The sequence below is a fragment of the Triticum dicoccoides genome, chromosome 3B (genome assembly GCF_002162155.2).
Source record: "Triticum dicoccoides isolate Atlit2015 ecotype Zavitan chromosome 3B, WEW_v2.0, whole genome shotgun sequence".
NCBI classification, from domain to species: Eukaryota; Viridiplantae; Streptophyta; class Magnoliopsida; order Poales; family Poaceae; genus Triticum; species Triticum dicoccoides.
This window is the reverse complement of record NC_041385.1, coordinates 51,435,894-51,456,678: the sequence shown is the minus strand read 5'-3', so window position 1 is coordinate 51,456,678 and position 20,785 is coordinate 51,435,894. Positions and strand designations below refer to the sequence as shown.

General features: G+C 46.8%; 1 protein-coding gene and 1 non-coding gene across 3 annotated transcripts; both read left to right on the top strand.

Moving 5' to 3' along the window:
• The first annotated feature begins 7,655 nt into the window (after nucleotides 1-7,655).
• LOC119274651 (mitochondrial substrate carrier family protein B-like) lies at nucleotides 7,656-10,688 on the top strand. 2 transcript variants are annotated; one of them, XM_037555367.1, is made up of 7 exons: nucleotides 7,656-7,858; nucleotides 8,612-8,788; nucleotides 8,884-9,021; nucleotides 9,663-9,764; nucleotides 9,832-9,902; nucleotides 9,998-10,065; nucleotides 10,171-10,688. In XM_037555367.1, exons 1-7 carry the CDS (start codon nucleotides 7,673-7,675, stop codon nucleotides 10,416-10,418), a joined length of 990 nt encoding a protein of 329 aa, XP_037411264.1. In that variant the 5' UTR covers nucleotides 7,656-7,672; the 3' UTR covers nucleotides 10,419-10,688. The 2 variants fall into 2 exon arrangements, with proteins under 2 accessions (XP_037411264.1, XP_037411265.1); XM_037555368.1 differs by having other exon boundaries at nucleotides 7,658-7,858; nucleotides 8,619-8,788.
• A 1,360-nt stretch (nucleotides 10,689-12,048) lies between these two features.
• On the top strand, nucleotides 12,049-12,151 carry LOC119282880. Its single transcript, XR_005138913.1, has one exon. It is a non-coding gene; the product is annotated as a U6 spliceosomal RNA (small nuclear RNA).
• Nucleotides 12,152-20,785: the final 8,634 nt, after the last annotated feature.

Here is a 20,785-nt window from a genome sequence, read left to right as displayed (position 1 = left end):
GAGCTGCGGGCGTCGGATGGATGCGCGAAGGCCACCAGGGGGTAGCCCGCGCTCGACCGCGTCTAGCTGAGCGATCGGAAGGCCTCGGAGTCGCCGGAGATGACGGCGGCGAGCACAGAAGCGGCGGCCGGAGCTCGGGCGAGCTCGAGGTCGAGGCCACAGCGGCCTTGGTGATGCGGGGTTAACACCTACGGTGTCTACGCGGTGCGGCGAGAACGTTGGACGCATGCCCGGGACCGAATGGTCACCGGAGCGTCATCGCCGGCGAGCTTTGGCGGCGGCGCTTGTCGGTCATCAAGGGGGCGACGGCTACGGCAATCAAACGAAGAGGGGAAGAGGGGGAAACGGTGGCAGAGCTCACAGCGGTGCCGTAGGGATGGTTAGCGGGCTCGGGGACGTCCTGCGTGCGGCGGATCGACGACGATGGTGGCCGGAGCCCGAGGTGGAAGACGACGGCGATGGCGATGTTGCTGGCCTCCCGGGGTCGCGTGTGTCGTGTGTGTAGCTCCACGGGGTCGGGACGGAGCTCAGGGATGCGGAGAGGGAGCGAGGGGGTGGCTGTGGCTGTGGGGGAGCTCGTCGGCGGCGACGGCTGCGTTCGGGCGAGTGAGAGAGAGGAAGCAGAGGAGGGGGAAGAGTTCGGGAGAGAGTGAGAGAGTTCCAGGGGGGTGGCGTGGCACGCATGGAGGCGTCCAGGGTGTCGAGGTGGAGCGGCAAGCAGGAGGTGGCCAGGGCGTGCGCCTGCGTGCGTCGGCCACGCGCCTGTGCCTACTGGCGCGAGGAGGAAGGCGACAGGGGGGGAGTGGAGATGGGCTGGGCCGGAAGTGTTGGGCCGTCCAGGTGGGCTTCGGTGAGCGCCAGGTAAGTTATAGGTGAGTTTCTGTTCTTTTATTGTTTTTCTGTTTCTGTTTTTTATACTTTGCCACTGTTTTTTTTAATTTAACAAATCCAAAACAGTGCCAAATATCCTCTGAATAATTTATGTTGCTAGATGGACTTTTCCAAAAGCTCATAAAATATTTCAGGGGTATTTGAAATTATATTCTAATTATATGAATATAATTCAAATTCAAATAACTAATGATTTAAATTCAAAGTCCCAAGATTAAGTCCTTAAAAATGTTCAATATTTTGGTTGGGACCAAAACCCTTTGCCAAAATTATCAAACATTTAAGAAGAGCATTTTGGAACAATGAATGAGATTTTAGGGTTTTTTCCCTTCTTTTATTTATGGTTTTGAGGCTTCCAAATTTCCCCAGTTCAAGTTCAAAAATTTAAACATGATGCAAACACTAGGCAGCACCAGAAGCTAGGGATGTGACAGGCTGTTGTTGCTCAATCCACTCGGCAAGGAAATCTGCTATAGCCTGGGACTTAATGGCTTTCTTTGCCTCGAATTTGATATCAAGGGGAAGGAGTTCAATCGCCCATTTAGCCACTCGACCAGTTGCATCTCTGTTGTGCAGAATTTTTGACAATGGTGCGTCGCTGACGACTTTAATGTCATGATCAGAGAAATAATGAGCAACCTTCTTCATGGTCATGTAGATCCCATATACGAGCTTCTGATAATGAGGATATCTTTGCTTCGATGGGGTTAAAACTTCAGAGAGATAATACACTGGGCGCTGAACTTTGAAGGCTTTCCCTTCTTCTTCCTGCTCGACCGTAAGTACTGTACTGACGACTTGTCCTGTGGCTGCAATATAAAGCAACAGAGGCTCTTTGCTGATTGGAGCAGCAAGCACCGGCTGGGTGGAGAGCAGAGTTTTTAACTCGGCAAACGCTGCATCGGCTTCTGGAGTCCACTCGAACTTGTCTGCCTTCTTCATCAGTCGGTAAAGAGGCAACGCCTTTTCACCGAGGCGAGAGATGAATCAACTTAATGCGGCCAAGCATCCAGTAAGCTTCTGGACATCGTGCACACGCACAGGGCGTTTCATTCGGAGTATGGTGCCAACTTTTTCTGGGTTAGCATCGATTCCTCGTTCGGAAACGAGAAAACCGAGTAACTTTCCGCCAGGTACTCCGAATGTGCACTTTGAAGGATTGAGCTTGATATCATACCTCCTGAGATTGGCAAATGTTTCAGCTAAGTCAGTCAACAGGTCGGAACCCTTTCGCGACTTGATCACGATATCATCCATGTATGCTTCCACATTCCGACTGATTTGAGTGAGTAAACACTTTTGAATCATTCTCATGAACGTGGCTCCAGCATTCTTGAGGCCGAATGGCATGGTGATATAGCAGAAGCACCCGAATGGAGTGATGAAAGCTGTTTTGATTTCGTCGGGCTCATACAGACGGATCTGATGATACCCGGAATAAGCGTCTAGAAAAGACAATCTCTCGCACCCTGCGGCCGAGTCGACAATTTGGTCGATGCGAGGGAGAGGAAAATGATCTTTCGGGCAGGCCCGATTGATATGTTTGAAATCAATGCACATACGAAGGGAATTGTCCTTTTTGGGAACCATGACGACATTGGCGAGCCACTCAGAGTGGTATATCTCTCAGATGAACTTTGCTGCAAGGAGTCGAGCCACCTCTTCGCCAATGGCTTTTTTCTTCTGAACGGCAGACCGTCGAAGATGTTCCTTAACAGGTTTTGCTTTTGAATCGACTCTAAGGCGATGCTCAGCCAGTCCCCTGGGAACACCCGGCATGTCAGTTGGCTTCCATGCGAAGATGTCCCAGTTCTCACGGAGGAACTGGATGAGCGCTTCTTCCTATTTAGAGTTGAGTGTTGTAGAAATATGGGTTGGAGCTGCATTAGGGTCAGTCGGGTGGATGTGAACTGGCTTCGTCTCACCGGACGACTAAAATGCTGACTCTGTGGCGGGCTTCTTGGCCCGCAGTAAATCACTCGGATCTGCATTCTTCTTGTATCCCTCTAGCTCTACCACTGTTATCTGGTCATCTGCAATCTTTGAGCCTTTCTGGAAACACTCTTCTGCTTTCTTCCGGTTGCCAGTGACGGTGATCACGCCTTTGGGGCCAAGCATCTTTAACTTGAGGTACACGTAACATGGTCGAGCCATGAAGCGGGCGTAGACTGGTCTTCCCAAGATAGCGTGGTAGGCGCTCTGGAAATCCACGACTTCAAATGTCAGCTTCTCTTTGCGGAAATGCTTCGAGTCGCCGAACACCACATCCAGAGCTATTTGGCTGAGTGACTCAGCCTTCTTTCCTGGGATGACTCCGTGAAAACTCATGTTGCTGGAACTGAGCCTGGACATCGGAATGCCCATTCCCTTGAGCGTCTCTGCATACAGTATATTCAACCCGCTGCCGCCATCCATCAATACCTTCGTCAGTCAAGTGCCTTCGACGACCGGGTCGACCACCAGCGCTTGCCTCCCAGGGGTGGCAATACGAGTAGGATGGTCAGACTGGTCGAAAGTAATGGGAGTTTGCGACCATCTCAAATAGTTTGGTGTCACCGGGGCGACCATATTGACCTCACGGTTGATCACTTTCAGTCGAATTTTGCTCTCTACATCAGCAAAAATCATCAGAGTGGAGTTGACATGAGGGTACTCTCCATCACTGTCCTCCTTGTCCTCAGCCTTGTCCGACTCCTTCTCTTTGTCTTTCGGTTGTTTCCCTCGAAACTGCTGGATTAAGAGCCGACACTGGCGAGTGGTATGCTTTGGGTAGATGAAGTTACCCTCTTCGTCTTTCTTCGTGTGGATATGACACGGCAGATCCATCACATCATTACCTTCCTTATCTTTTACCTTCTTGGGGTTCCAAGATCCATTGGGCTTCCCTTTGAATTTGCCCTGTGTCACGGCCAGAGCCTCTCCAGGAGCTGCTGGCTCGGCCTTTCGCTTTTGCTTCCGACTGGAGTTTCCTTTATCCGACTGACTCGGCTTGTACTTGCCGCTCCGGAGTCGGTCCTCTTCTTCGCCGTTGGTGTACTTGGTGGCTATTTCCATCATCCGACCCAGGGTCATATCTCCAGTTCGACCAAACTTCAGGCTCAACTCTCTGTTCTTGACGCCATCCTTGAAGGCGCAAACCGCTTGATGGTCTGACACATTCTCAACAGTATGATGCAAAGTGATCCACCTCTGGATGTAATCCCTCAGTGTTTCACTCGACTTTTGTACACAAACTTGTAGCTCAGTCAATCCGGCAGGTCGCTTGCAAGTTCCCTCAAACGTCCTGACGAACACTCGGGAAAGATCTTCCCAGGTGTAAATGCTGCTGGGAGCTAACTGATTCAACCACGCCCTGGCCGAACCCTCTAGCATAAGTGGCAAATGTTTCATGGCCACCTCATCATTACCGCCACCAATCTGAACAGCCACTCGCTAGTCTTCGAGCCAAGTTTCAGGCTTAGACTCTCCGGTGAACTTACTCACTCCAGTCGCCAACCTGAAGTTGGGGGTATCACTGTGGCTCTGATCGCTCTGCTAAAACATTCTGGACCTGAAACGTGGACTCGGCTGCTTGTGGGCACATCTCTGTCATGACCACCTCTATGAGCTCTGTTTCGGTCGACCAAACCTTGCACGATGATGGATCTCGCGTCAAAGCCTGGCTCTCTGGGGTCAACTAGAGCTCTCCGCCCAACACTGAGCTGGCGTCTGTCATCTTGCTGCCGATGGGCCTTAGACTCACTTCTCGGAGGAGGAGTGGGCACTCGACGCCTGTCATCACGATCCAATCGATCATCATAGTGGTCCCGCCGGCCTTCACGTCCCATGCGCCTCAGAGGCGACCTTGGACTGTGAGCCGACTGAACAGTATTCGCAGCGACGGATCGACTGTGAATCCTGTTGCGCGACTGTGACACAGCTGAATTCTGATCTCCTGCCGCCCGGAGTAAATCTCTGATCTGCATCAAGCCTCTTCCAGCCTCTGACTGAGAGGGCTGAATTGACTCCGCTATGCGGGCTGCAGCTGCCAAATTCTGAATTGGGGTTCGATATACCTGAGTTTGTTGCGGAAAGAGCTGACGTCAGTTGGAGTTGGTCACTCGTTGACGCGCACGCTCGTCGAGTGCTCGCTGGAGGTTCTCCAGTCGAGTGCGTTCAGCCAGGTTGGCTAAACGCGCCTCTTCCAGGGCACGAGCCTCAGGTGTTTCTCCTGCAATGGGAGTATGCAGGGCATCCATGTTCCGGCGGCGAAGTCCTTCCCTCTGCTGGGAAGTGAGCGGCTCGGGTTGGTACTCTTCATGGGCTTGAGCGGGGTCGTCCTCGTCGTCCATCCCGTCGCCGCGGGGGAAACCGGGAGGACTACGGGGCCCGTTGACCATCAGGACCTCCGCCGCTGGATCACTGCTATCGCACTCGGACGCAGTCTCTACGGAGCCAGTCGAACAGGCCGTAGAGAGATTCGTCGGGCTCAATCGCCGCGACTTGGGTGGTGGCCGATTGGCGAGCCACTGCGTGTCTCACCCATCGCTGGAGCCTCGATCGACCGGAGCGCTTGCGCTGGCGGGAGACAGGGAGGGAGGACGGCGCAGGAGTCGACCGGTATGGGGTCGACGGCTGCCGCAGCAAGATGCCGCGGACACACGCCCGAAAGTGCGTCGCCCCGCGGACGGGGAGCGCGTCGATGTCGAGTGGTGCCTCCTGGAGCCAAGCGGAGTCGTCGGCGATGAAAGTGAGCGCACCGAGACGGATCTCGTGGCCCTCGACCAGAGCTCTGCCGGCAACCATGATGAAGGCGATCGGACAAATTGCAACTTCTCCAAAAAAGTCGCTAAGACACCTGCCCCATGGTGGGCGCCAACTGTCATGGTTCTAAGTCTGACAGTAGAATGGGGGGTAGGTATGGAGAGGCAAGATCCTAGCTATGGAGTAGTTGTACACACGAGTGTTTAGCGAGTTCAGGCCCTTCTCGGAGGAAGTAACAGCCCGACGTCTCGGAGCCCGGAGGCGGTCGACTGATTTATGGGTATATGAGTTACAGGGGTGCGAACCCTTCTACCAGTGGAGGGGGTGGCTTATATAGAGGACGCCAAGATCCCAGCCAGCCCACGTTAGCAGAGGGTTAAAGTACATTAAGGTCTGGCGTTACTGGTAACGCTCTACATAAAGTGCCATCATGACCATTAAGACTACTTAATTACAGACCGTTTGGATGCAGAGTAGATCCTGAACTTCTGATGGTCGAGTGAGTCTTCATGGTCGAGTGTCTTCTAGGTAGTCGAGTGGAGCCTCTCTTGGTCGACTGGAAGGTAGCTTCGTCTAAGGATGTCCTTGGGCATGGTATCCTGGATAGGTCCATGACCCTACACTAGGTACATAACATCATCAGACTCTCCATGGCCGGCCTCTCTGGAAGTCGCCGGCCATGAGTCGGCTTATCTTGGAGTCGCCGTCTGGGACTCGGCTTATCTTGGAGTCGCCGCCTGGGACTCGTCTTATCTTGGAGTCGCCGTCTGGGACTCGGCTTACCTTGGAGTCGCCGTCTGGGACTTGGCATACCTTGGAGTCGTCGTCTCGGACTTGGCATACCTTGGAGTCGTCCCTGGGACTCGGCATATCTTGGAGTCGTCCCTGGGACTCGGCCTAAGCGGCGCTACTGATCCCAATGTCTTGAAAGGTTCTGGGGCTCGGGTTAGCCTACTCGTGGCCCATTACTCCGACAATAACTGTGCATGTGCTCTGTTATGTTCCTTTCTGAGTACTTATTCCGCAGCAAGTAGTTATTCATTTAGGAATTTCCTCACCAGAAAATTCCTCAGTGAAGAATTCATAAAAATCGCCTATTCACCCCCCCCCTTAGTCGATATAACGCACTTTCAGGGTCGGAGAGTTCGGCCGGGTCGCGGGGCCTGACTGGGTCGAGCGACCCGGCCAAGCGCGTGCCGGCTTGAGGGGCGACGTCGGCCCCGTTATTTTTTGAAAAGGATCCGTGTTCCGTTGCTTGCCCGGGGTTCATCCCCCGACACCCTGGGCGGCCGAACGGCTGGAGATGCTCTTAGGAGGATAGCGGTCATCAGTCCACTAGGGTCTTAGGAGGATAGTGGTATCATCAGTCCACTAGGGTTTATGTCCTGGTGCTCGTATTTATCCTGAATTTGTTTCTGATTTTCCGGCAATGGAAGGAGACGTTCCTATTCGACTACGAGGCGCCTATGAGCGCTTGCGTCTGTTAAAAAAATACCCGGACGCTAAAATATCTATACCAATATAAAAAGGCCCAAAGGGCCAGATCCAATTGATCTCGGCCATCAAACTAAGTCAATCCAATGACCTAGATTGCTTCAATGGCGAGCGTTCAACGTGTTTAACGTGCAATTAATATCTTACCAAATATTGCACTAATCACAAAATTAACACATAAATAATAGCATACCTAATATCTACATGCAATTAATATATTGCCTAAATATTAACGTGCGTTGCACGTGCATATTTACTAGTATAAGGAAAAGAAAGAGCCCTGGCCCCGGCCCCAAGAAACAAAAGAAAGTCTCACAAGGAAAAACTATGGCTAGCGCCTAGCTGGAGTACTAAAAAAAACAATAAACGTGAGGAGGCGGAGCGGGCTACGCAGCACGCACGCACCGTCGCCGCTTTCGAACTCCGAGCGCGGACGCACGCACGCACGCGTCCGTCCGCCATCCACACCGCACCGCCCCCGCGAGCGACCCAACCCTAGCCGCAATCCCCACCGTCCCACCCACCCTCCCCGCCGAACCCGCCGATGCAGACGGAGGCGCGGGTGGGAGGCGTGGGCCTCGACGGCCGCGGCGCCGTCTCGGCCTCCCCCCGCCAGGAGCAGCAGCAGCGCCACATCGGCACCGCCGCTCACCTCGCCGCCGGGGGCTTCGCCGGCGTCGTCAGCAAGACCTGCACCGCGCCCCTCGCCCGCCTCACCATCCTCTTCCAGGTTAAAAGGCCTCCCGCCCCCCTCTCTTGTCTCCGGCCTTCTCGCGTGCACGGGCGGATTGGGAGCTCGGAGGGGACAGGGGAGGGTAGTATGTTGCTTCCGCGCCTGCGAATTTGTGGCCCGAGGCGGGATTTCAGAGCACACGTAGCACAGCCGGGGACTAATTAGAGCTGTCCTTTCGATTTTGCGAGATTCTGTGTCTAGGACATTGATTTGACCAGAAAGCAACCCCCCTCTGAATGTGTGGGATTCCGCGTGCCCTGACATCCAAGGAATTGGGGGGCCGAAAAGCATGGGGAAAACGCTGGGATTGTAGCAATTAATGTGGTTATTATCTCAGCGTGAAGGGAGAATTTCCTTCTTTCTCGGGGTGCCGGTGTGCTTCTTCTGGCTTCACATGTAGGCTACAAAAGGAAATTGGATGCTGATAGTATCAACTGAGTTCCCTGAATGCGATATATAGATTCTTCTCTCGCCTTTAACTGATTGCCCCAAACTGTATATCCCTGGTTGACAGTTATGAACTATTATTGTTGTCCATTTACAACTCTCTGCTTATTTAGTGTCCAATCATCGTCCGAAGTTAAACCTTGGCTGTGATTTTTTTGTATTATACGCTGTTCATAGCTACAAAATTGCAGTCTCTTGAAATTGTTCTTGAATACGAACCCAACAGTATTATTTTTGGGTCACATAACCCATATGTTGATGATGAAGTTTGTTATACGAGCTTGTGACATACTGATCCGACAGGTGGCAGGTATGCATTCAGACGCTGCAGCTCTAAGGAAGTGTAGTATATTGCACGAGGCTTCACGTATTGTTCGAGAAGAAGGGTTTGGGGCATTTTGGAAAGGCAATCTTGTCACCATTGTACATCGATTACCTTATTCCGCCATGAGCTTCTATTCATATGAGCGATACAAAAAGGTCAGCACTAAGTTTTCAGTATGTTAACCTGTAAGATTGTTCATGTCTTCACGCTTTTTTGTTATAGTTTGATGATTTTTGAATAACGATTGCAGCTTCTCGGAATGGTGCCTGGCCTGGATGACCCAAATTATGTTAGTGTCGTACGTTTACTTGGTGGTGGTCTAGCGGGAGTGACAGCTGCATCTGTAACTTATCCGTTGGATGTTGTTCGAACTCGTTTGGCAACACAGGTACATTTTTCTTCTTTTTGTGAATAATACTTAACCAATCAATCAACCAATCTAACTTCTACTTAGAACTTAGGACATCCTTAGATTCAACTTTCACGCAATGCAGCTTTTTATAGACCAAAGGAACATGATTTAGCGAGCTAAGTATTAATTTGTTTTGTGCTTCCTAATTTTCCAGAAGGACAGGCCTGGCGCAGTGGTGAAATATTCCCCACTTGTGCCAAGAGGTCCTGGGTTTGACGCGGCCTCTCTGCATTGCACTGTGCAGGTGTAAGGCTTGCCTCGTATAATCCTTCCCCAGACCCCACCTGGTGTGGGAGCTTCTAGCACTGGGTCTGTCCTTTTCTGTCCTTCCTAATTTTCCGCAGAAACCACTAGGTATTACAAGAACATCTTTCATACGATGTCTGCAATTTGTAGAGAAGAGAGTGGCAGAGTATTGTATAAAGGCCTTGGGCCTTACATTCAACTTAACCAATGATGTTTGTCTTCTTTTTGTGAATAACACTGAACCAATCAACCAATCTAACTTCCAGTTAGAACTTGCAACATCCTTAGGTTCAACTTTCATGCAATGCAGCTTTACAGACCAACGGAACATCATTTGGTAAGCTAACTTTGCCCTGTCTAATTTTCTGCAGAAAACCACCAGGTATTACAAGGGCATCTTTCATACGTTGTCCACAATTTGTAGAGAAGAGAGTGGCAGAGGATTGTATAAAGGCCTTGGGGCCACGTTATTGGTAAGCCGCATGCTTCTACTGAGAATGGTTTTTGAGTTGACTTGCCAGTAACTTTTACGAGTTACAGGGAGTTGGACCGGGTATAGCAATCAGCTTTTATGTATATGAATCCTTGAGGTCTCATTGGCAAATGGAAAGGTGAACATCATTATTTTGCTTTGCTGAATATTCCATTGGCTTCCATTTCTATTATGTCGGATTCGATCTGATGGCTGTGGGCTTATATGCATCAGGCCGAATGATTCCAATGCCGTTGTGAGCTTGTTTTCTGGGAGTCTATCTGGTATTGCAGCGTCGACAGGTAAGTGGCCTTTGATACCTAATCACCTTAATTGTTGTATATCTTACATGACCCAAATCATGTATTTCCAATCTCCGTTGGTAAATGGTACATTCAATATTGCAGCTACATTTCCTCTTGATCTTGTAAAGCGACGGATGCAACTACACGGGGCGGCTGGGACATCGCAAATCGAAAAATCAAGCATAACTGGAACCATCCGCCAAATCCTTCAAAAGGAAGGTCCTCGTGGCTTCTACCGAGGCATAGTCCCGGAGTACCTGAAGGTTGTTCCTAGCGTTGGAATCGCCTTCATGACCTATGAGGTATTGAAGAGCATGCTCTCCAGCATTGATGGGGATGATGAGAACTAAGGTTGCATTACCTTTTTTGCCGCCCTAGGTTACTACTGTATAAGACTACAGTGTATGAGAGTGATTACAACATGCCTTGCCAGGCGGTTTTGTAGGTGTTGGTAGGATAAAGCAAGCTTTACCCGAGGTCATGTTGTACCATATAGGCTAATTAAAGAGCAAACGATTGAATCTGTCTTCCCATGAGCGTTATGCTCTGATTCGTCGTGGAATGTAATGCCATTTGCAAGGAGAAAACTCCAAAGGTTTAATGGACTCTGTGTAATTTCAGCTGCAGCATTATGTTTTCGTGGAAGCAGCAAATGTGGCTGCAGTTGTATAAAGAAGCGATAACATTTGACAGTTAACTTGCAGCTGAAACATGATACATGTCTGTTCATCGGTTCAGACTAAAAGTGCTACAAAGATAGAAAGAACATAATTGGGGTATACATTCAACTTGTCAAAGGGAGAGTGCCTCAACCAGAGGTCTAGAATTGCTGGAACGCGCGTTGCATACATTTGTTGCGTGGAAATGCATCATGTGATTTTTGCCCAAAATTCGAATACTAATTGCAATGGAAAATTGACAAGGCTACGTTTATATCCATTCTCCACCTCCATGATATTTTCAACAGTTTTTTAAACTTCACAGTTTTTCGTGATTTTCTTGTATTAGTTATTCCATTCCATAGTATAGTTTATAAGGTGAATCATGGATGACTTATAATTACATTGAAAACTACTTTCAAAAGTATATTTTTTGTGATGGTAGCACTTTTGAATATATGAATTTAGTGGTATAATTTTGGTCACAGAACACACGTTTCCTTTGTAAAATTCATGGTCAAACTTGATTCTCATAAATGTGTGCACCTTATAAACTAGAAACAGAGGACGTAGTAAGAAGTATTGGCGATTAGGGACCAGTGGTTCATTGAATTCTACGTGACAAACACAAAGGCTGGTAATTTGCAAAAAAAATGGCTCTTTTGGTGGTTTGTATGAATTTTCCGAGAAAACGACCGGGCAACACGAAGTATAAATATTCTCATAAGGTCGAAAACTCGCATTTTGAAGATGATCAAAATGACGACCAAATAAGGGAAGAGGTGTGTTCGTCACGTAGATCTTCTGGTTTTGGTCCCTCTTATGATCTTATCATGTACTACCTCCATTCCTAAATGTAAGACGTTGGGGCAGTTAACTAGGAAGAGACTTTGTATCACTAGTAGTTCATTGGAAGCCGAATAGCAGTAATATCATGAACTCATAATGCATCTCAGATCAAGAGCGACATTCTATCTGCGGCTGCAGTAATATACTTCTTTTTTTGTTGAGAAACCTGCCACTACTTTTTCTTAGCGTAACCTGCCACTACTAGCATAGGGCCTGGTCTGATTTGTTTTGTTTTTTCGAGAACTGGGCCTGGTGTGATATGTATGTGCCAGTTCGCTTCCAAGTTGGCCCGTCAGAGGAAGAACCACCCTGCACGCAGTCGCGACCCACCGGCCCATTTGTGCCACCCCCGCGGTTCCTGCTGCTCGCGGGACAGGGAGACAGCAGCGAACTCCAGAATACAGAATAGTACCACATCGCCTAGCGACAGAGCCTCGAACCGGTTTATAAGCGCAGCTCTTGCACCCTTCTCGTCCCTTCGGGGACATCCGATAAAATTGGAACGATACAGAGAAGATTAGCATGGCCCCTGCGCAAGGATGACACGCACAAATCGAGAAATGGTCCAAATTTTTTCGAGATTTTGCGCGCCGGTCCCTGAGTTCGTTACAGATACGCCCCTGGGAACATTTTGCTTCTGCGGTTGTGCCCTTTTCTTTGTAAGCGGGACCTTCCACTCTTTTCTTCTCCTTTCTGTCCAGGCCCCTGGCGTCGATAAGTTGTCCATTAAACCTTTTTTTTTCATTTCGGTGCCTGACTTTCTGTTGGGTTAAATTTCACATATGCCCCTGCTCTGTGTTGATTTCTTTCCCTCAAAAAAGTTCTGCTGTAGTGTTGTGCTTTCTCCCTGTTTGTTCTTTTACTGATACTCCCCCTTGCCTTTTGTTAAACCAGCTCAGCATAGATTTTCACCTTTCTGTATTTTCGGGTGGTTGCGCGGAGCACATTAATAATTACTAGAATCTGCACGTATTTGTGACAGATGACACGACTGTCATTTTTTTTCTTTTGCGAGAAAGATGACACGAGCGTCACTAGTCTTCATGAGCATTGCTATAGAGCCGACACTTTTGGCACCATACTGAACCGTTGTTTCCATCAGGCCGCTTGTAAAGTTGATGCTAGGCTATCTCACGATGCAGAGTTTGTGTCGGCTGCGCATCGGGCATAAGGCATATGGTGTCATGTGCGTATCAATTTCGATTCATCATCTGCATTACTATTACAGCACTGCCACAACTCTTCTCTGGCCCACCCAGAGTGCTTGTGAATTCCCTGTTATCATCATCGCTCATCCTTTTTCTTAGTGAGTGGATCCTGACCACTTATGTATGCGCTGGTCGGTTCTACATCGACCACATCCTGATTTTGCCACATAGTCTGTTGTATAATTTCCGGCGAATGCTCGCGTATATGAACAAAAAAATTGTCTTGATATATTTCAACAAGATGCGCACGCGACAAAATCACAAGCAGACGGCTTGATTTTTCTATTAACCACATATAAGAGGTAGTATTAATTCTTACACTAGTCAGATTTCATTAAACAATGTCTAATTTTAACATCTCTTTTGCCCACAATGCAATATAAAGCAAGAATTTGGGTCAACCCGAAATACCCATCGGGCCAATGAGGCCACTGACTATTTTTTTATATGGGTCGACCAGTGGTCTCTGTTGACACCAGATTTTGGCATGGTCAAAAACGTAATTAAGAAGGCTTCAAATGGAAAAGTGCTCAAAGTGAGAAAGTTCCGTATCGTCAAAAGGAGAAACTTTGATATTTGGGCCGTAGCCATCCGATCTAATCTCTAAGGCCGAAGTTGTGTTTGGAGTACTGAGATTTTGCATTCAGAACACTATTCGGATGATCATGCCCCCAAGATGGCCTTATATGGGAAAGGTTTCTGCACGGATTGTCTTCGTCTCGTCGAAACGATTGATTTTGATATAAGAAACACCTAAATCGGAGTTCGTATGCAAAAGTTAGAGCCAAAATAATGTGCTGCATAAGTCTGCCCCGGAAGTTCCGGGCAAAACTTCCGGGGAGGTTCCGGGCTAAACCGATAGTTTGCACGCGGAGCACCCCGAAAACTGGAATTTTAACACTATTTGCAGATTTGCGGGGCCAGTTTCGACATCAAGATGACCTCGGATGAAAAAGTGTTCAACTAACGAATTTTTCTACATTGCAAGGTCTATAACTTTGCTTTTGGAACCATCGCGATCCAAAGCCATATGCGACCTGCAGGAGCTGTGCAAGAGGGCAACTTGATGTAATTTTAGCCCGGAAGTTCCGGGCTGACCGGAAGTTCCGGCCCTCGTAGTCTGAGTTAGGTTATCTTTTGATGTTTTGGACGGGATTTGAGTCCTTTTCTTGTACGGAAAGTCCAGCTGCCTCATATATATGTAAGAGGTGATGGCCGATTGAATAACAACACACAATCGAACAAATCTATCTACATCTTTTACCTTTATCTTTATCTCTCTCCCTTGTTCTTCTTCTTCCTCATTCTTCGTTCGTTCTTCTAGTTGCAGGGCGGCGATCCACGAGGCCCTAGGGGCGATCAGGTCAACCTAGGGCAACCCATAGCCGCCGCGCGCCCTGACGGGGTCCCTCCCGGGCGTGTGGGGTTTCGGGTCTACAAAAGCGCCCGCCGGATTGCCTGCGTACCGCGCTTCCGGCGGGTCTCCTTCGACGTGAGCTGCGGTGCATCACCCCGGCGTCGAGGGTACACGTTGACGTGTTCGTGTGCGAACACACTTTTTGGCAACTCCGCTGGGGAAGAAGCTTTGAACGGTCTCCAGCCCGTTCTTGCTACGAAGAGATCGTCATCTAGGGTTTGCAATCTACAAAGGTAACATGAATACCCAATTCACTTATGTAGATGCAAATAATACATATGTTGTTGCTAGATCGTCTAATGAGCATATTATATAGGCTAGCCCTAGTTTTATCAATCATGCATCTAATTATGTGCAACAGCCGATTCAGAATAATCTTCATGCTTCAACTTCATATAATTTTAGCAACATGCAACATATGTATCCCAACTCCCATGCATCGGCAACCCCACAAATCTATATGCCGATGAACAACATGAGGAGTTCGGTTAATCATGTTGAGACACCCCATGTAGGAACTTCCAATAGTATGCAACAAAGTGTTTCAACTTTTTATTCATCGGCAAATAACTTGTAGTATGTTAATCCAAACGTGCCGGTGGATAGGGGAATTGGCCATGCCACTACTAGTTATTCGGCCAATTACCCTCAAACATCGTATGCTACACCTCATGCTACGAATTTTTCGGCACCATACGCAATTGTAGATATTCGTGATTCGGCTCCGCACCTTCATGCTCATGGCCGAATAAGGGAGAATTCTACCAGAGCGCATGTGTCTTTACCTAGTAACGTAGCATATTATGTTGCCCCTGCAGAATTACAGAATTTCGGTAACACACCATTGCCGAAAGCGTCTCAAAGTATTGGGGGGCAATCCGATGAAGATTGGGCTGAAATTGGTCGAAAAAAGCTTAAAGATAGACTAGCTACAATGTTTGCTGAATTTAGACAAGAACAAGCAACCTTGCAAATCAAAGAAAGAAAGAGTGGTGATTCGGATAACAAAGTTAATTCGGTTATTAAAAAAGCCGAATCAAATAGTATGTGTACGGAATCTATCAAAGAAAAAGAGGATGCCAAGGCATTGGAGAGTCATTCAAAAGTGGAACAAAGTATTATTCAAGTGATACAACCATCATGCTCTCCCAACGTAATTGAAGAGGTATGTCTAGCAAGTGACTTGCCTATCTTCCGATTTGGTCGCAACTTTATTGTCGATGCTTCTATAAGAAAAATTCTAATAAGTAATTTTGAAAGACCAATGAAGAAGGGTAATTTACTTGTTAGCAATAAAATTGTTATAGACTATATCGGTCAACCCATTGCACCATTTATAAAGACCGATAATGACTTATTGTTGTGGCCAAAGCTTTCCCCATTGCTTTATCTAAAGTTCATATCTAGTTGGGTAGCTTTGCTTATTTCTTACTTGGCTTGCACTTTGTCTCAATTGAGACATGTGTGTTCTAAATATTTTCGTATCGGAAGTTTAAAGCCAAGGTTAATTTCTTTTGAGAAATCCGATGCTAATATAATATCTTATCCAAAGACACCGGAGATAGAGTGGAAAACACAATGTATAGCCGAATGGGAAGATTCTAAATCTGAACCATTCGTTTGCTTATCTTCAAAGCCGTTCACACAGCAAGATCGACTAGAAAGCAAGAAGTTTACCTTCAATTCAAGCATGTGTGACCAAATATTTGATTTATTGCTGAAAAATAATTACATAAGAATTCTTGATCACCATGTCAAGCCATCAATTCAAGGACGAATGTATTGTAGGTTGCATCATTCGTTCAAACATAATTTTGAGGATTGCAATATGTTTCGTCAAATAGTTAAATCAGCCATTGAAAAAGGACGATTGAAATTTGTCGAGACACAAAGAGATGACCAGTCTATTCCGATTGGTCTCGATGGCAGAAAGTTTTTGCATCGGCTGCTTCAAGCCGATCCATTTAAAGAGGAGGTAAAAACTGCAGGTGATGGGGTCAAGCTTTCAAGTAAAGAACTTGTTGAAGAGCATAATGAACATAATTTTGAGGGCGAGAATTCCATCAAAGCTACAATGAAGACGCCAAGGACTGGGGAGCAACAAGCAAATCCAATGATTGGTGCAAGCACAACCAAAGGAAACAAAGGCCGAAATAAGCGCAAGTGTAAGAGATCAAAAATCACCTTCGCTGAACTATTGAATAAATATCAAAAGAAGAGTGAAGACAAGAATGCTTATCGGCCAAATCATGCAAAGAAACCAAGATCACCCCAAGGCGCAAATATGAGGATTGGTATTGGCAAAGTGAGAATTTTAATGCAACATATTCATATCCTTATTTTGGGCCGCCAATGCCAATGTCGTGGATGCCTCCCTATGCTCATGTAGATCCATATCCATCATGGGGCAGGTATGATACAAGGGCACATTCTCCATCTTATTTCAGACCATCTCATCAATATTATGCAGCTCCGAGAAGATCAACACTTGAACAATCACATGTTAAAGACCGTTTCAATCGTAAGGAACCGGTCCAGAGCTCAAGGAAGAAGAAAGAGGTGGTCAAGCAAGTTTATCGTGTTAAAAGAGATGGTCGTAAGAGTGCAACTTCATATTTGATCTCAAATGAAAAAGAGCCAATTAAATCGTTGACATTGGCTACTAAAGGCAATGAGACGAAGCAACCAATTATTGAGAGTCAAAGTGCAAAGTCTGAAGAAAAGAAGTTGAGAGTGCACAAGGCCCAAAAAGAGTTGCCATTGGTTGAAACAAAATCACAGCCGAGATGCCCACTCGGTTTATCATATTGGCAAAAGAAGAAATTACAAAATCTTAGTGCACAAGAGCTCAAAAAGAAGAACATGGCATGGGTTCCCAAGAAGATCAATCAAGACAAAAATGATGTGCATGCTTCTGTTGCAACAAGTACAATAAAAGTGAAGAAGGAAAATAATGAAAGCAACAAACAATTAAGCCGAAGGTGCGCATCACAACATCAAAATATTCGGTTAGCACATCATCCATTTTCTTCAACCATGCTGTTGATGCCTTTGCCATGGAATTCATCCCTAGGTATGATCAATTACCCTCTGTGGATTTATTTTGATCCATGGATGCAACATAATTTTCTATATCATGAGAGGGTATTACCAAATTACCATACATTTGGTTAGTTACATTGTTGCTAATACAAAGGGGCCGAAATATTTTATTCCTATTCTATTTGTTTATTTCGGCTATACATACTTTGGTGGGTGGATTTTACATGGACCTCATGTTAATGGCCGATATTTATCTATCGCCCTAAGAATATGTCAAAGCATGGCCGGTGTAGTATCTTAACATCGTCCTTAGTTCAGTTGGAGATCAAAACAAGCCTCATGCCACTTAAAATATTTTTTCACAATAATCAAAGCCGAATATAAAATTTTATTCGGTTTGGAGCTTTTGGTTGCCATAGGTGCTATACGTATTGAGGCTTTGGGTGATTTGTTATGAGTAGTACAACAAGTATTCAAGGGTTATTAATGTTTTGACGAATCACTTATAGTTTATCTTTTGGTGTGTCTAGATGCAAGATTTACCTTGGGTTGCTTTAAAATTGTTCATATATCTAGACATGACAATTTGAAAGAGTTGGCACAACAAGCATCCGGCTACTATGTTAACCATGGTGTATTGTATTTCTATCAATAGCCGATGCTAGGTTTTGTCAACATAGGTAAGGCCAAACCGAAGCCCACCGCTTCGGCCACTAATGAAACTTTTATGCAGGCGAAGTAAGGATTGGAGGAAGTTCATTATTGATTGTCTGCAAAGTCCTAGCAAAAGGATGAACAATATGGTTTTGGTCTATGGAACCTTATCACCGGATTGTTATAGAAGCTGAGAAGTTTTCACCCAAGTTTGCATCAAGAGGTTCAAACAAGCAATGGCCGATATATACTTATTGTCCTAAGAATATGCAAAATGGCTGATGGAGTGTTGACATCGTCCTTAGAACAAGCTATGCGGAAGTTATTTTTCGGCACACAAGCTTTGCCGAAAAACAGGGGGGCATGTGTTGACACCAGATTTTGGCATGGTCAAAAACGTAATTAAGAAGACTTCAAATGGAAAAGTGCTCAAAGTGAGAAAGTTCCATATCGTCAAAAAGAGAAACTTTGATATTTGGGCCGTAGCCATCCGATCTAACCTCTAAGGCCGAAGTTGTGTTTAAAGTACTGAGATTTTGCATTCAGAACACTATTCGGATGATTATGCCCCCAAGATGGACTCATATGGGAAAGGTTTCTGCACGGATTGTCTTCGTCTCGTCGAAACGAACGATTTTCATATAAGAAACGCCTAAATCGGAGTTCGTATGCAAAAATTAGAGCCAAAACAATGTGCTGCATAAGTCTGCCCCGGAAGTTCCGGGCAAAACTTCCGGGGAGGTTCCGGGCTAAACCGAAAGTTTGCACGCGGAGCACCCCGAAAACTGGAATTTTAACACTATTTGCAGATTTGTGGGGCCAGTTTCGACATCAAGATGACCTCGGATGAAAAAATGTTCAACTAACGAGTTTTTCTACATTGCAAGGTCTATAACTTTGCTTTTGGGACCATCGCGATTCGAAGCCATATGCGACCTGCAGGAGCTGTGCAAGAGAGCAACTTGATGTAATTTTAGCCCGGAAGTTCCGGGCTGACCGGAAGTTCCGGCCCTCGTAGTCCGAGTTAGGTTATCTTTTGATGTTTTGGACGGGATTTGAGTCCTTTTCTTGTACGGAAAGTCCAGCCGTCTCATATATATGTAAGAGGTGACGGCCGATTGAATAACAACACACAATCGAACAAATCTATCTACATCTTTTACCTTTATCTTTATCTCTCTCCCTTGTTCTTCTTCTTCCTCGTTCTTCGTTCGTTCTTCTAGTTGCAGGGCGGCGATCCACGAGGCCCTAGGGGCGATCAGGTCGACCTAGGGCAGCCCATAGCCGCTGCGTGCCCTGACGGGGTCCCTCCTGGGCGTGTGGGATTTCGGGTCTACAAAAGCGCCCGCCGGATTGCCTGCGTACCGCGCTTCCGGCGGGTCTTCTTTGACGTGAGCTGCGATGCATCACCCCCGACGTCGAGGGTACACGGTGACGTGTTTGTGTCCGAACAGTCTCTCAAATTGGTCCTTGGGGCCACGGGGCCGAGTCCAAGGCCAGGTCCGGTTCGGCCGTTCCCATCCCTAGCCTCAAGTCACATATGCTCAAACGACGAGGAAAAAAACGTGGTTGTAATGGAAAAGCTAGCATTACCACTTCAATACCTTGACCACAACACACATGGTAGTGTACACATATGCGACACAGCAGGGCATGCTTGGCTTGCAAGCATCAACCTCCTCAACGACCATCAAAACCCAAAATATCTTTCCTTGTTTTCCTGGATGTATATATAGTTACATATACACCTTACTTTTGTACAAGTCGGCACACGCAAATGCCAAAATTAGTATGACAGACAAACACTAGTATAAAGAAAATATGTAAATTGTTTGTGGTGGGGTGGGGGAGGGGGGCATGACCCCACCTCCGCCACTGTTCATGGCTACTACTGCTGCTGCTTCTGCAGATTACCTTCGGAGTTATTGGGGAACCGCCTCTATCCCGGATGTGATGTTTCTAAGCTCAAGCTCAACCCAAAATATTGAGAAGAAAATATGATTTTTTTTGACAAACTTTGACAAATATTTTGAGTGCTTGTGAAATTACATCATGGAATGGAATTGGTGGAAATCATGGCAAAAAAAAAACCCGATGCTAAAACATGCTATTTTCGAAAGCGCTTCGGCACGTTGATTTATTTTCCATGATAAAACTTTGCAAGCACTGAAAACATTGGTCAATTGTTGCCACAAAATAAATTCAGTTTTTTTTCTTTCAAAATTTCAGATTTTACTGTTCATCACGAGCTCATTTGAATTCGTGGGCAGAAGAGGACTTTCATGATGGTTCAGAGTGCATCATGAAATCATAAGATCAAGAGCGACATTCTATCTGCGACTGCAGTGGTACTCTCTTTTTTAGGAAACCTGTCACTACTTTTGTTTTGCTCGAGCGTAGCCTGCCGTTTTTTTTTTAGGGTAGCGTAGCCTGCCACTGCTAGGATATCGCCTGGTCCGATATGTATGTGCCAGTTCGCTTCCAAGTTGGGCCGCCGCAGGAAGAACCACCCTGCACGCAGACGCGGCTCGCGGGAGACAACAGCGAACTCCAGTTGAGAATAGTACCACATAGCCGAGCGAAGGTGATTTGTACTGGTTTATAATGGTAACTCTTGCGTTTCCGTCGTCCCTTCGGGGACACCCGATGGAATTGGAATTACAAAGATAAGGGGCTAGCGGCCCCATCAAAAGGATGCAACTTATTTTTTTTCTTATGCGGTTATGCCCTTTTCTTACTGTTTGCTTCTCTTTTCCATCCAAGCTCCTGGCATTGATTACTTGTCCTGCTTAACCTTTTTTCTTCCAGAATGATTAGTTCCACACGTCAGGTGCATGACACTCTGGCCCTGATGTTTTTTTGATGGCCCTTAGAGCATCTCCAGCCGC